The sequence below is a fragment of the Zosterops lateralis genome (assembly GCF_965231275.1).
Source record: "Zosterops lateralis genome assembly, chromosome: 2".
Taxonomy (NCBI): domain Eukaryota; kingdom Metazoa; phylum Chordata; class Aves; order Passeriformes; family Zosteropidae; genus Zosterops; species Zosterops lateralis.
In genome coordinates, this window is record NC_139763.1 from 72,047,354 (window position 1) to 72,060,303 (window position 12,950).

Here is a 12,950-nt window from a genome sequence, read left to right on the forward strand (position 1 = left end):
TTTTCTGCAGTACAGTTGCTTTCATACTCAAGCCTACTTTGTGTCTAAAGCACAAGAAACAGCGAGTGATAAGAAGTGCCTACACAGATCTCAGTTGCCAAAGTATCAAGGAATACATGATATGAAGTGGATATCAGCAAGCTGCCTGCTTGTGATCTCAGTGGAGATACTCATTCCTAAATAAATGAGTTTCTAACTACAGGAATATTGTTAAAAGATCAACCTCTTTTACAGCTATGGCTTCTAGTTATTTTTCTAGATCCACCAGAGACTATGCAGTACCTTACAGGGCTAAACCCTGAAAATAACCCCAAGGCATGTTCTCATCTCAATTTAATGCTTAGAGTATGAGACAACCTGAGAGTTTTAAACACCTTTTGCGTGATGAATTTTACTGCAAACATATATTTAGTAACAGAATCACAAACCTGATTAAAAAGTAATAAAATGGAAGAAACACACGATTTGGACGCAAACTTACACAGCTTTTTAAAGAAAACAAATGGTATCTTACAAGTAGGTAAAAAGGCTCTCTCAAAACAAGTCATTAAGTGAGCAAAATAAATGAATCACACTTTGTAAATTATATCAGGAAAACATGAAAGCTCACAGAAGTAACAAAAATAATGAAAAGTCTTAGGAAAAAAGTAAGCCATGTGTTAGAATGAACATTAATGGTAGTAAGTTAGTATAAAGAGGAAAAGAAAGGTCAAAGTATTGGAGATTGGGTAAATATTGTACATTTAAGTAAATCTGCTAAATGACCCACAAATCTGGGCATCTTTATTACATTTATTTGATTGCCACTAGTTGATTTAAAAATAATTTAGTAATTTGTGATATCAAATGAAAGTGTGAATAAACTGTACTCTAGACCTGCTGCTGCCACGTATGTTGTTTTGACTGATTAAAATCTAGTAACATATTTAAAAATTGTCTTTTATCTTTCCATGAACATGTTTTAGCAAAGGTGCAATGGTCATGCCCACAGTTCTGCGTTGGATTAATAATGAAGGCATAAACTTGTAACAGGCTCCAGAGACAATGCACAGCAAGTAGATTTTCTGCTACATATTTTCTTAGCACTTTGGAGACCTCATTAGGTGAGAAAATCTCTTAGGAAACTGCAAGGATAAAACTATTAAGGCAAGGAAGAAAGTTGCTGAGAGGGCCCCGGTGCTGCAAGACAAACTTAGAAAAAGAAAGCTTAACAAATAAGTAATGTTCTGAGAATAAACACATAAATGGCAACTCAGGAGACAAGCTGCAGGCAATTAAGCCTTTAGAGAGTATAAATATTTAAAAAAGTAAGGATACAAACAAAAAACCTCTGATGAATTGTCAGTAGGCAGAGAGAAGCAGCAGCCTGCAGGCTCCAATTAATGCACGCTACTAATGATCATGACGGGTCATTGGACAGCTAAGTTTATATTAGATGCTGCCACACCTCTTTTTCCTATATTGTACTAAAGGTATTAAGAGCTGAAAGGAATACTAAAAGAGCAGAAATGGTAGCTTAACACTGCATAATGATCTTTGGGACCAGAGGGAGTTCTTAAACATTAGTTGCGCTGGTCTTAAAAAGTTACATGTCTTACTGGATAAACAACCTCAAGGGAAATTCACCAAAGCACATAAATAGTTTTCTCACTGCCTGTGAGGCAGAAAAGAATACAGCATAAGAAGCTAAATGGAAATATAGATATAGTAATGGAATTTCACTGTCTTAATTAAGAGCTGTCCTTGAAACTGGAAATACTTGTTGCAGAAAGAGAGGAAAAGAAAAGCTCAATATACATAAAATGCGTTGGCATTGCTTAAATTTTAGTAGTCAAGCACATTAACAACATCATTTTGATAAATTTATTTACATTTTCTCTTGTTATAGCAATATAAACACTAACTTTTTTCCTAGGTTCAGAAAAGTCTCACATCTGGCTATTTCTTCTCAATTACATGTGTGAAGATATGAAAGAGCCATCTTTGGCTTTTACTGTCACTAAATAGTACTTTATTCAATGAAATGTCCCATTGGTTGATGATAATATTTACAAAGCATAAAACTTTATTTTGTGAGATGTTGGATTATGGACAATAGTTCTGAAAAATATTTATTATATTGGCCAGAAGCAGACATCTCTTTAGGAAAAATTCACTGGAGTAAGTTTTAGAGTACCCCATGATAATTAAAATTCAAATCAGATTCTCTCTTCCTTTTTCTAAAAGCACAAGTTCCATACCTTTCCCAGTCTCAGTGACATTTTAAAGTAAATAATTTTGATAAATATTTGACCAAGTATTACTTTTTTACCTCATTAGTAATAACAACAATAAACTTTTCTGTCTAGGTAAACTAGATTAAATACTAAGTCTTTCCATTTAGACTTGTAAATTTTATATACATAAATATATAAACATGCCAGACATTTCATGGCATTGTCCTTGAAGAGAAAAAAACCTACATATTTTAGAGAAACTGTAACTTTTCCATCAGGATCCACTAATTTTAGAGATACTGGAACTATTCCATAGTGGATGAATAAACAAAACAAGCAATTTCCTAGGGAAGCCTATGTTAAAAAATAATCTCCGTAAAAATAACGTAAACTTTTCTATACACTCCTCAAGTTTTAGCATTACTTACGTACGATAACAATTATAATTCCTGTCTGTGCTGCTTAACACATGCCTAAGAGATAAATGTTAATTCTGACAAAGTATCATAACGCTGACCTTTTAAAGTGTGCAGAATTATGTGTAAACAGATATACATGTACATACATATATATGCTTTTTTTTTTTTTACATGACAGAAATCATGGAAAGTTCAATTATTCTGAAGTACATTCATCTTATTTACCATTACTGCAAGACTACCCACTTACCACTCTTGAATGGATTTCTTTGGCATAAAGAGGGAATAAGAATTCAGATTCCCCTTCCAGTCGAAGGCCTTCTTTTGTAACACGCAGGTGTCCCATTCCAGTCTGAGGAGAAGATGTCAGAATTATGCACAATTTACTATTGTTGCTGTATTTATTTTGTGCTCTTTTCATGAAATAAACATTTTCAGAGCTGCCTGCCTAGAGTCAACTGATAAATATACAAATAGTAATGCATATAAAATTTTGAGAATTCCTTTTTTTTTTTCCAGGAGTAATTTCCTGTGAGAAATTGCAGGTTTCATGAAGTTATTAAACATGATTTTTGCTTTTCTTTTTTTTTTTTTTTTTTTTGAGGGGGAGGGGGGCAGGGGTTAGGAAGCAGAGTGAAAATACAGTTTTATAGTCATTAAATTAAAAAGAAGTGTATTGGCTGTGCTGAAACAGCTCTTGTAACTGCCTTCTTAAAATCTAATGAACAATAAACTTGTACATATGAGAACTCACATAAAAACCTTACATTAACATGTCAGGGTTCTTTCAATAACATAAGCCTACAGAACAGGCAAAGAGGGATTTTAATTTGCTTTCATTTTCAGCAATTACTTCTTTTTAATTAAGTTTTAATTCATTGGTTTAGGTTTTTGCATTTGATTGTAGGTCAAGCCTCTATATCTCATTATCATGTACTTTTTACTCTATCACCTGCTTCTCAGTTTCTCATCCTTTTTTTGTCATTCCCTCCTGCTTTCAGCCCAATTATTTGTTCCAGCTGATATCTCCTTTCTTTTTACTTACTTTCATCATTATCATAGAATTGATAATGTGAAAAATGAGTGAGGAATTACTTCAGTAAGTACATCTGAGGGTTTGCAGGCTTCAGCTGCAAAGTATTTCACAGGTGTTTAGCTAATTTGCAAAGGATTCACCCCTTTCCCTGACAGAAAGAGTGAAGAGTGACAGAAAACAGAAAACTTGCCAAAAAAAAAAAAAAAAAAAAAAAAAAAAAAAAAAAAAAAAAAAGGCAAGTAGCTTTCCAGCTTGGCTTATGAAAATATCTCAAGACAACTGATGCAAACTACAAGGAGCAGATGGAAGGGATAAATAAAAAACAATAAACCCAAAAAAAGTTTTTTCACTCCAGTTTTCAGGTAATTCTCCATGGAAGCAGAAGAGATACATAACAGGCCACCAATTATACATCAATGAATTCTTCATCTAATGAATTATGCTTGCAACTCATAAAAGTTATAATTGAAGAGATGGTAATTGCTTTCAAATATATGTTCTGACTAATCAGATTATACATGAATATATGTAATGCTAAATAACATATCAAATCAACCTTCAATGAAAAATCATAGCTATTTTTAGCAGGCCTGAAAGGAGACAAAGACAGAAACAAGTTTTGCCTAAATTCCATAAGGTAAGAAATTTATTCACTCCACTGGAGAGTACAACCACAATTCTACCTCAGCAAGATTTGCTTCAGGAAAGAGGATTTTAGAACAGCTATTTATGGAATCCGTTTTTCAGGGTCAAATATTTTACTGCTTTGAAATATATAATGTACTGACTTTTCTCAGTGAAAACAGATATAGTTTCCAAATTCTAAACTATTGCAAAGCTTTTAAAAAGTACCCAGTATATAGTTATATGTCCCATAGGGCAAAACTGAAATAATACCTATGACAAGTTTTATTATGACAATTTCTAGCCAGCACTGACTGTGTTGAAATATGTTTTTTTAGTGAAGACTACGGACATTTTTTTTCTAACCTGCAACGCTACAACATTACAAAGACACACAGGCTTTAAGACAAACACTTTTGAAAAGTCTGATGTGAAATATCAGGATATTCTAAAGAAATGCCACCAACAAATACCTCTTATTAACCAAATTTAGGGTCTGATTATTTGCTCTCAGGTTATTATTAGCTATCAGGATTAAACAGAGTTTGCATATTTTTATGGAATATGAAGAACTAAATAACTAGTATATTATAGAATAAGTACAAAAAATGATATTGACCAATCTGAAATTTAAGAAGGCAGAGGAAGAAGTAGCAATTAGTTTTTGCTCTGAAGCAGAATGGGGAAAATAAAAAAAAGCTTCTGGGTGCCAATCTCTGTCCTGGCTTTGGCAGGAAGAAATTTTTAGTAGAGGGAGGAAAAAAAAATGATGTGGAAAAAAATTTTTGCAATTTACTCATTAGTCAGCACCCTCTTTGGACTTAGGTTTCCCAGCAATGATTATTGTGAAAATGCTATACAGACAAAGAAATTACTTTAACATACAGAATAGGATGTCACATTATAAAACTCAGCACTTTTAACTTATCTAAAAGTTCCTATTTTTTCAGTAAATCCAGTCATATCCCTCAGGAGTACTTCATACAAGGATGTCCTCCAGTATGCTGTATTTTCTTCATCAGATATTTAATTTAATCATTGACACAAAGCTCACATTCTCACATATTTGCCTTAGAGCCTCATTATCCATCTCACTGACCACTTGGGAAGTGCAAACCCAGGGAAATTTAGATTTGGGTTATGTGCATAATTGACTATCTGTAAGAACTAACATACACTTTGTAACATCCACACAAATAATAAAAACGTGGATTTTATATAATGATCCTCACTTCTATTGCCTTTGTGACTGCAAACAATTATTATGTTCTTAGTACCACGATATTTGAGCACCTTAAGATAGTAAAAGTACTGAGTTATGCAGTACAGTGAGATAGGGGAATTCTATTATGCCCCTTTTATAACTGGCAAATTAAAGTTACATGGAATATAAAAGAGAGAGATTTAGAATAAACAACCACCCCAATGCATTGAGATCCAGTGGTAAGTTCCATGAAAAGGCAGAGCATAGTAGTTACACATAATGTTCTCTCAACAACTACCCTTCTTCTCACATTACCAACTGCTATTTACTGCAGCTTCCTTAGAGATGAACCAACTTGATGCTGTTTCAAGGATTTGATTCTGTTCCTATCCAAATAATTAAATAAAAATATTTCTACTGATTTGAGGAAAGGGGTCCAGTATCAGATGTGGACTTTAATGCAGTTGTATAACAAGTTATTGCTTAGGGTGGGGAAAAAAAAAAGTGCTTAATCAAACACAGGAGATGTATGACAAATCTGGATTCTGGTTATCCTGATGCTGCTGACTGTCACTGCTTGAGTTTGCTGGCCCTGAGCTGTAACACACTGTTGTACCTACAGATACAGCTGAGACTCACATTTTGTAATTACCCTAAGCCTTCAGCAAGGCAGGGACACAGCTGTACAGCAGGGAAGGATGAAAGGGCTTCTCTGTAGACAGCAATCACGTTTCATTGCCGCAAGGAGTTGACTAGCGTGGAAACTGCTGGCAGCCGCCAAACTTATGCACCAAAGATGTAACTTAGCATTAGTGTTCACAAAGGTGTGACCAGTTTTCATTTCAGAACTGCTTGACTTATTCTAACTGCAGCAACAGGATGTCTTCAACTGCAGTAGAAGCATTTTTTCATAATTTGAAAATGCTCCCAAGCAGGTAAGTGCTTGGAGAAACAGAGACAAAACCTTCTACCAAAAAAATTCAGTCTCTGAATCCTCATAAAATCTCATCAAAAGACTCCTTGATTGAGAAATCCTAGACTAAAAGACATTTGACATCCAGCTACTGCAGAATCCTAGGTAAGATGCATTTTGTTGTGGAAAATCTGGATGGGAGGACCATCTTGGATGTGTCATCATTCTCTTACAACTCTAAATACACACTCCAGACTACTAGGAGTGGAAAATAAGCAGATGCAGCTCTACAGCTCTTGCACTCAGAGTGAGTTGCTCTCACAGTGACAGCCTCATGCTGTCTATGGCATATGGAAGCAAAACAGCATCAGGTGATTTATTTGGGATTTATGTCCCATGAATATGACAATGTAGGTCTGCTTCTGTAGGGATGTGGCCCTTGGGAATGACCATGAGGTATGGGGAACATTCATTCAGTTTAAAAATGAGTATTTCTAGTCACCTAAATTCAATCAATAACTACAGCTTTTCCTACCAAAACTGAAACTGATACACTTTGGCCACTATATTTGGTCAATCACTCTCCATATCATGTCATACTATATCATATCACATCATCACTGTTTCTGCACCTTTTCAGCATTAGACTCAAGTGCAGTCCTCAGACTCCTCTGAATAAGAGAAATTGTACTTCTGCTCTGTGTATCAGCTAATAGCTACAAGGGAAGATGTGTATTTTCTCCTTCAGGGGAGAGAGCAAAAACTAGAAAGACAGACTGGCCCAAATGTTAACATGGTTACACCAAAAAAATTCTTGAAGTTGATTCCAATATTAGTTTTAACACACATTCAATTCAAATTAAGTAGCTTCTGTCTCAGAAGTTAAAAGCATGTTTGATTTGCAGTATCTGCTCCCTGAATATTCAACCTTTCCATATATTAAAAGTCCACACACGCTGTAGTGGCTGAACGAAATCAGTAATGGTATTAACTTCAGAGCAGAAAGGATGCAGCATTTCCACTCAGTTAAATCCTTTTCTTTCTTGTAAGATCCTTACATCCTCCTCCTAGGCCAGATGAGGGGAAGACCTTGGCAAGTTCAGACCAAGACATCACTTGTGCCCCAAAGCTATTTCAATTAATGCCTTTATAGATCCAGCTTGCACTGCAGTACTTCTTGCAGCAATTACTACTTAGAGAACTTGCTTTGCAAACAAGTGTACTGTTTCATTGAGATAATAGGACTGTGGGTAGAGATTGTTAAAGAGCAATCAGCAAAACAGAATTGGTAATGAATCTGATGAAACTCTCTGTTTGACTTACAATATCAATTTCGGAGCTAAGTACGTGCTTGGTGTAATAACATTACTGATGCCTCCTCTCATTTTCAGTTGCAAGGACTCTATTTGCTGGGCTCAGACAGAGGTTATCTGACTCATCTGCTTAGATAACAGTGGAGTCATTTCAGCCAAAGACTTTGGTCAAATCAGAGCCCTCAGCAACAGCAAGCACTCCTGCTAGAGAAGTTGGTCTCACCTGGCTTAGGGCTGGATACAAACCAAACCACCACTTGCAGACCAGACTGAGAAGTGGATAGGTAATATTTTGAGACTGAGAAAAGTAGATGGCCACTAGGAATTCAAAAGATTTGTAAGAAAGCAGGTATGAATTATGCAAATTATCAACTGATGTTTGCTTATTTTTATAACATTTTTTTCATAAAATAAGACTCATATTTAAGATGCATACCTTCAAGATATTTTCAGGTCCTCTTTTATCTTTGTCCTCATATACAGAATAACCAGCTTCCTTACTTAAAGTATTAATTAAAACAGGTGTTACTCAAGAGGAAAGAATATATTCTCAAAACAGATTCAGTTTTAGCTTCATTTCCTTTATTGGCAAGGACCAAATTCTGTCTTTGGTTCTGTACTGCACAGATATTAAAAAAATGCCACTACATCTGGCATTACATCTCTCATGTTAAAAAACACAGACTATGAAGAATTAGACTGCTACTCCCACTGCTATATGTATTTATTCAGGAATTAGGTTTTTATAAGTTGGGTAGTTAATTTTATTACATTAATGTTTGTAATTGTACAACTTAGATAAAGAAATGGAACTAAATATTTTCCTTTTATTTGTAAAGATTGTGAAAAGGGTTTTCTTAAATCCAGTTATTAAACTTGCATGTACACTCTAATCCACTGTATGTACTCAGATTTTTTATAACTCTTTATTAATATTATAAATTATTACAACAGTACACTTAAAACAAGTGTTCCTCCACACCCTTTTACATACCCATGATTTGATTCAAATTATAATTCAGAATAATCAAATGCTTTAAGAAAATACATTTAAATGAAAATACACATCACTACTGAAAAGTCTTTGGCAACAGCTTTCTGCGGTATCTCAGTCTCTTTCTATTCAATTATTACTCTTTGCATAAAATATTTAAATATTTGTCTGATAGAGAAAATGGGAACAACTGTAGCCTGATTGGAGGCAAATTGTATTTAACTTAATAGAAAAGTTGCAAAATTCAGCTATTTAGGATTATTCAGAAGAGAAACTATGGAATGTTCATGCTCTGACACGGAAATTTGGGTGAGAATTTGTGCAAAATTCAATAATTTATTTCATTTGAGTATTAAGGTAATACAACATTCTCAAAATGGCAACTAATTCCATGGAGCATCTACTCTTAATCACTAAATGCATGGAAAGGCTGTACAAGTTCACTAATATATGTCTTTAGTGAGGGAGAACTCTTGCTGTAAGTGTTCTTTACTGTACATTTTCATTGCTGTCTGCTCTGATTTTAGGTGTTCCAAATGATTGAGCATCTCCAATTTAATAAGGCATGCTATTACACAGTCTGTGAAGTCTCACTGTCAGAAAGTGTTAACTGATTTTCAATTAAAATTTTGCTTTCTTAATTCATTACATTCCTAGTTTCATATTTCTATATTTCTTTCAGTAATGCCCTCCATCTTCAGTGCTTGAGTTTATCAAGTGCTTAAATAGTTGTTTATACAAGTATTTTATTACAAAATAATGGTTTTTATTGTATTAATTAATTAATTTTATTGTATTAATATTGTATTCATGTATTTAGAGCAGTACCGTTATCAGCCAACTAATACATATATATGGTAAGATTATATATAAGTTGTTTTTCAACTTATCTTACTAAATGAACTATCAACAAATTACTATTACATTACAGAAAACTAGCAGTCCTCTTTAGAGCTCAGAGAGCCTCATTATATTAAAAACACAATCTGAAATTTCCATTGCATGCAAAATGTGATATGTAGTCCAGGGGAAAAAAACCCAACCTTCTTTCAAACTGATTTTAGTGCAAAAATAATGCTGGTTTTCAAATTAATCTACTTCACCTCATTCACCAAGCTCAAGGTATAATTATTTGAACATCTTCTCTGAAACACCTGAACATAATGACTTCACAGGTTTCTTTGCTCATCCCCACAAAAAATGTGAGACCCTGTCCCTCTGAACTTCAAGAGAGAAAAGGAAAAAAAAGAATGAGACATGGCTGATACCTTTGAAATAATGTGCACAATTTGGAGATGCCCATATGTTTTTAATTGGGGCTCCATGAGAAAAGGGATATATTCTCTGTTCAGGTTGTTCTCTTTTAGTCTAGCTTTTATGAAATGAAATGAAGTGAAACAATGAAATTCTGTTCAATTTAGTCATCTACATTTGATGCCAAAGGCCTCTCAAACAATAGAGCTTAGAAAAGTTTGTGTCTTTCATCATTCTAAATTCTTACAAGATCAAAATTTATTCATCTTGCAGCGTATCTATGTCTGGTTCATGTTCTCCTTTATCAGCTTAGCTTCTTTGCTAGTATTTATCACACTGTCTGGTTTTATGGGAGTTAAGGCAGGACATGTGTGCATGGATTAATTCAATGCCAGAGCTTCTTCAGGCTCTGTTCATAATTTCATTATTATTTTAATCTGCATGTTTGAATAGACAGAGCATGTGATTTTTGTATACTGAAAATTATTACTTAATGGAAGAGTCAAGAATGCTTTATAGAAAAAGAGAACACTTCTTATACAACAAAAGAAACTTTGATGTCTAAAGAACCAGTCTGTCAACTCTGAGTGGGCTTATGAAAGGGCTGTGCTACAGAACCATGTCAATCAATTGCTAAAGCACCAACGCCCCTATTACTGCAAAACTGTTTTCCTAATAAAATTATATACTGCAGTCATGTTATGTTTAAAGTTTTCCTTCAGCATAAACTCTCTACTAGAAAAACATATTTTAAAATGTTTGCAATGTTTATTTCTAAATGTGTTTATCAACCTTAGTGAGTATACAACTTGTTTCTTGTATTATTTTACAGAGAAAAAAAAGCTGTTAATATCTTATTGGCTCTCAATATTTAAGAGTGATATTTTTAAGAGTGATCCTAATGATTTTAGCTAAAAATACAATATCTATCATGGATATTAGTAAGTCCTATAGTCTCTACACAATACAGCTAGAATACAACTAACAAATATAAGTGTTATCACAGTTGACAGATTAGTATTTGCCAAATAACTGATAATTGCATAGGATATTTTAAACTATTTCCAATCATGGGAATGCTTAATTGGGTAAGTGTGATATACATGAATCAACTCATTTGCTAAACAGCAAATACCTGTCAAGCTTGGAACTCATGAATCATAAAAATCTAATTCTCACACTATATTGATACTTATATTTTCAAACAAACCAAATACTTGGAGGCAGAAATGCTTAATGCCATCATGCAAAGGATTTTATGGTATTATTGGTAATTTCTTATGACTGTTACACTAATTCTCCACAACTGGTGTTTCCTTAAACACAGGAAAGGACTGTGATGCTTCAATTATACTTCCAGATTTTGAACATGCACTAAACATCTTTCTTAGACTCAGTGGCTAGCGGTGCTTCTCTGTGATTCCCTGGGTGATATTTCTGGTATCCCAAGAGTTACTTCTTGTCTTGAGAGATGTAGTCTATTAAAACAACACCCAGTAAGAAAAGTTCTCTGTTTTTAATGATGTCACATGTACTTTTGCTGAGGATTGTGATATACATATGCACTTTGCACAGATGTATTTACAGTTGATATTTATCTGAATTTCAGTATTTCCTTAAAATTATCCCAAATTAATGAAGGCATTACAGTTAAGTCACTATCCAAGGCGTGTCAGGCACACAGATTCTTTAACACAGAATTAGGAAATTCCTTGTAATTGCAGCATTCACAGCACACTCTGTGAAAGGATGTAAACCAGCACTGCTAGAGCTGTTACTACTCCACTGCTCTTGTTGCAAAAGCAGAAGGACACTGTCTCTCAGCAGATCAAGGCACTTGGCACTTTCCAAACAGGAACAACAAGCAGATAGACATTCTAATATTATTCTTTTAGTCCTCACTTGTGTCAGAGAAGAAATACCCAGGCTCATATGCAGAAATCAAATCAACATAAAATATTTTTTAAAACTCCTCAAAAATGGAACCCTGAGCCACACAGAAAACAATTATTCATTTTTCATGTTCTCTGTGATTTATGACACGCAGACACTAAAAGCACATCTTGCATGTGAGCTGCATAAGAGAAAAATTATATGTGATCTAAGATGTTTGGCACTGTAATCTGTATGACAGTAACAGTGTTGTAAAGAATTCATGTAGGGGAAGACCCTTCACAGGAATTCAAGCACTAAAAACTGTATTAGTAAGTAGGACTTAAAATTAATATATTTTCTTTTTAGTGAGTATAGAAATATTTATATTAAGATAAAGTGATCTTCACTTAGTGACGGAGGTGTAATAAGAATAGATAACACAAACTTTCTTCAGTAGCCAGGGCAGAGCTGTAGTAATTTATTATTAGAGTTTTTCTTCTAACAAGTCTATTCAAATCATCTTTGTATCACAAATGCATGTTAGGAGCAAATCAGCTTAGCTTCAATATTCACTGATGCATTTTATTGCATTCTGACTAAAGCTGTACCTTGCAGACTTCTGAAACTTACCCTTTAATCTACTATATGCAAAATTATGTTATAAATAATAAAATATATATGACAGTGGAAAGTTATTATATTTACTTCTGAATTATATAGCTGTTTAGCCTCAAGCACTGAGTAGTGATAATTACATCCAAGCTGTAATTAATTGGGCAAATAAGTTGTTACATTTTAGATGCTGATAAATAGGAGAAAGAAGCTAAAAAAACAGCAACTGTCTGCAATATTTTAACTAAAGAATTCTGTATGAGATAAAATTGCAGTAAACACATTTATAAAATATCAACTAAACAGAGACTATGAGACAACACTGAAATATATTCTCTTAGAAGAGTTAGAATTCACTGCAATCTAAAGAACCACCAAGCTCAGCATTTCAAAAATTATTATTAATGCAGAAATTACATATGAGGAAGTAGATTCAAAAATACATTTTTCTAACATGGTTTCAGCCAAAGTGCAAATCACAGTTGAAAAG

The 12,950-nt window shown here is 33.8% G+C and overlaps 1 protein-coding gene across 4 annotated transcripts in view; it reads right to left on the bottom strand.

The window, feature by feature from the left end:
* Window positions 1-12,950, bottom strand: part of SGCG (sarcoglycan gamma) — a 101,833-nt gene that overhangs the window by 36,424 nt on the left and 52,459 nt on the right. For all 4 annotated transcript variants that reach the window (XM_083855638.1, XM_083855637.1, XM_083855639.1 and 1 more), the window contains one exon: window positions 2,886-2,987. In XM_083855638.1, coding sequence (XP_083711764.1) covers window positions 2,886-2,987 — 102 coding nt within the window. The remainder of the gene's footprint in view (window positions 1-2,885; window positions 2,988-12,950) is intronic.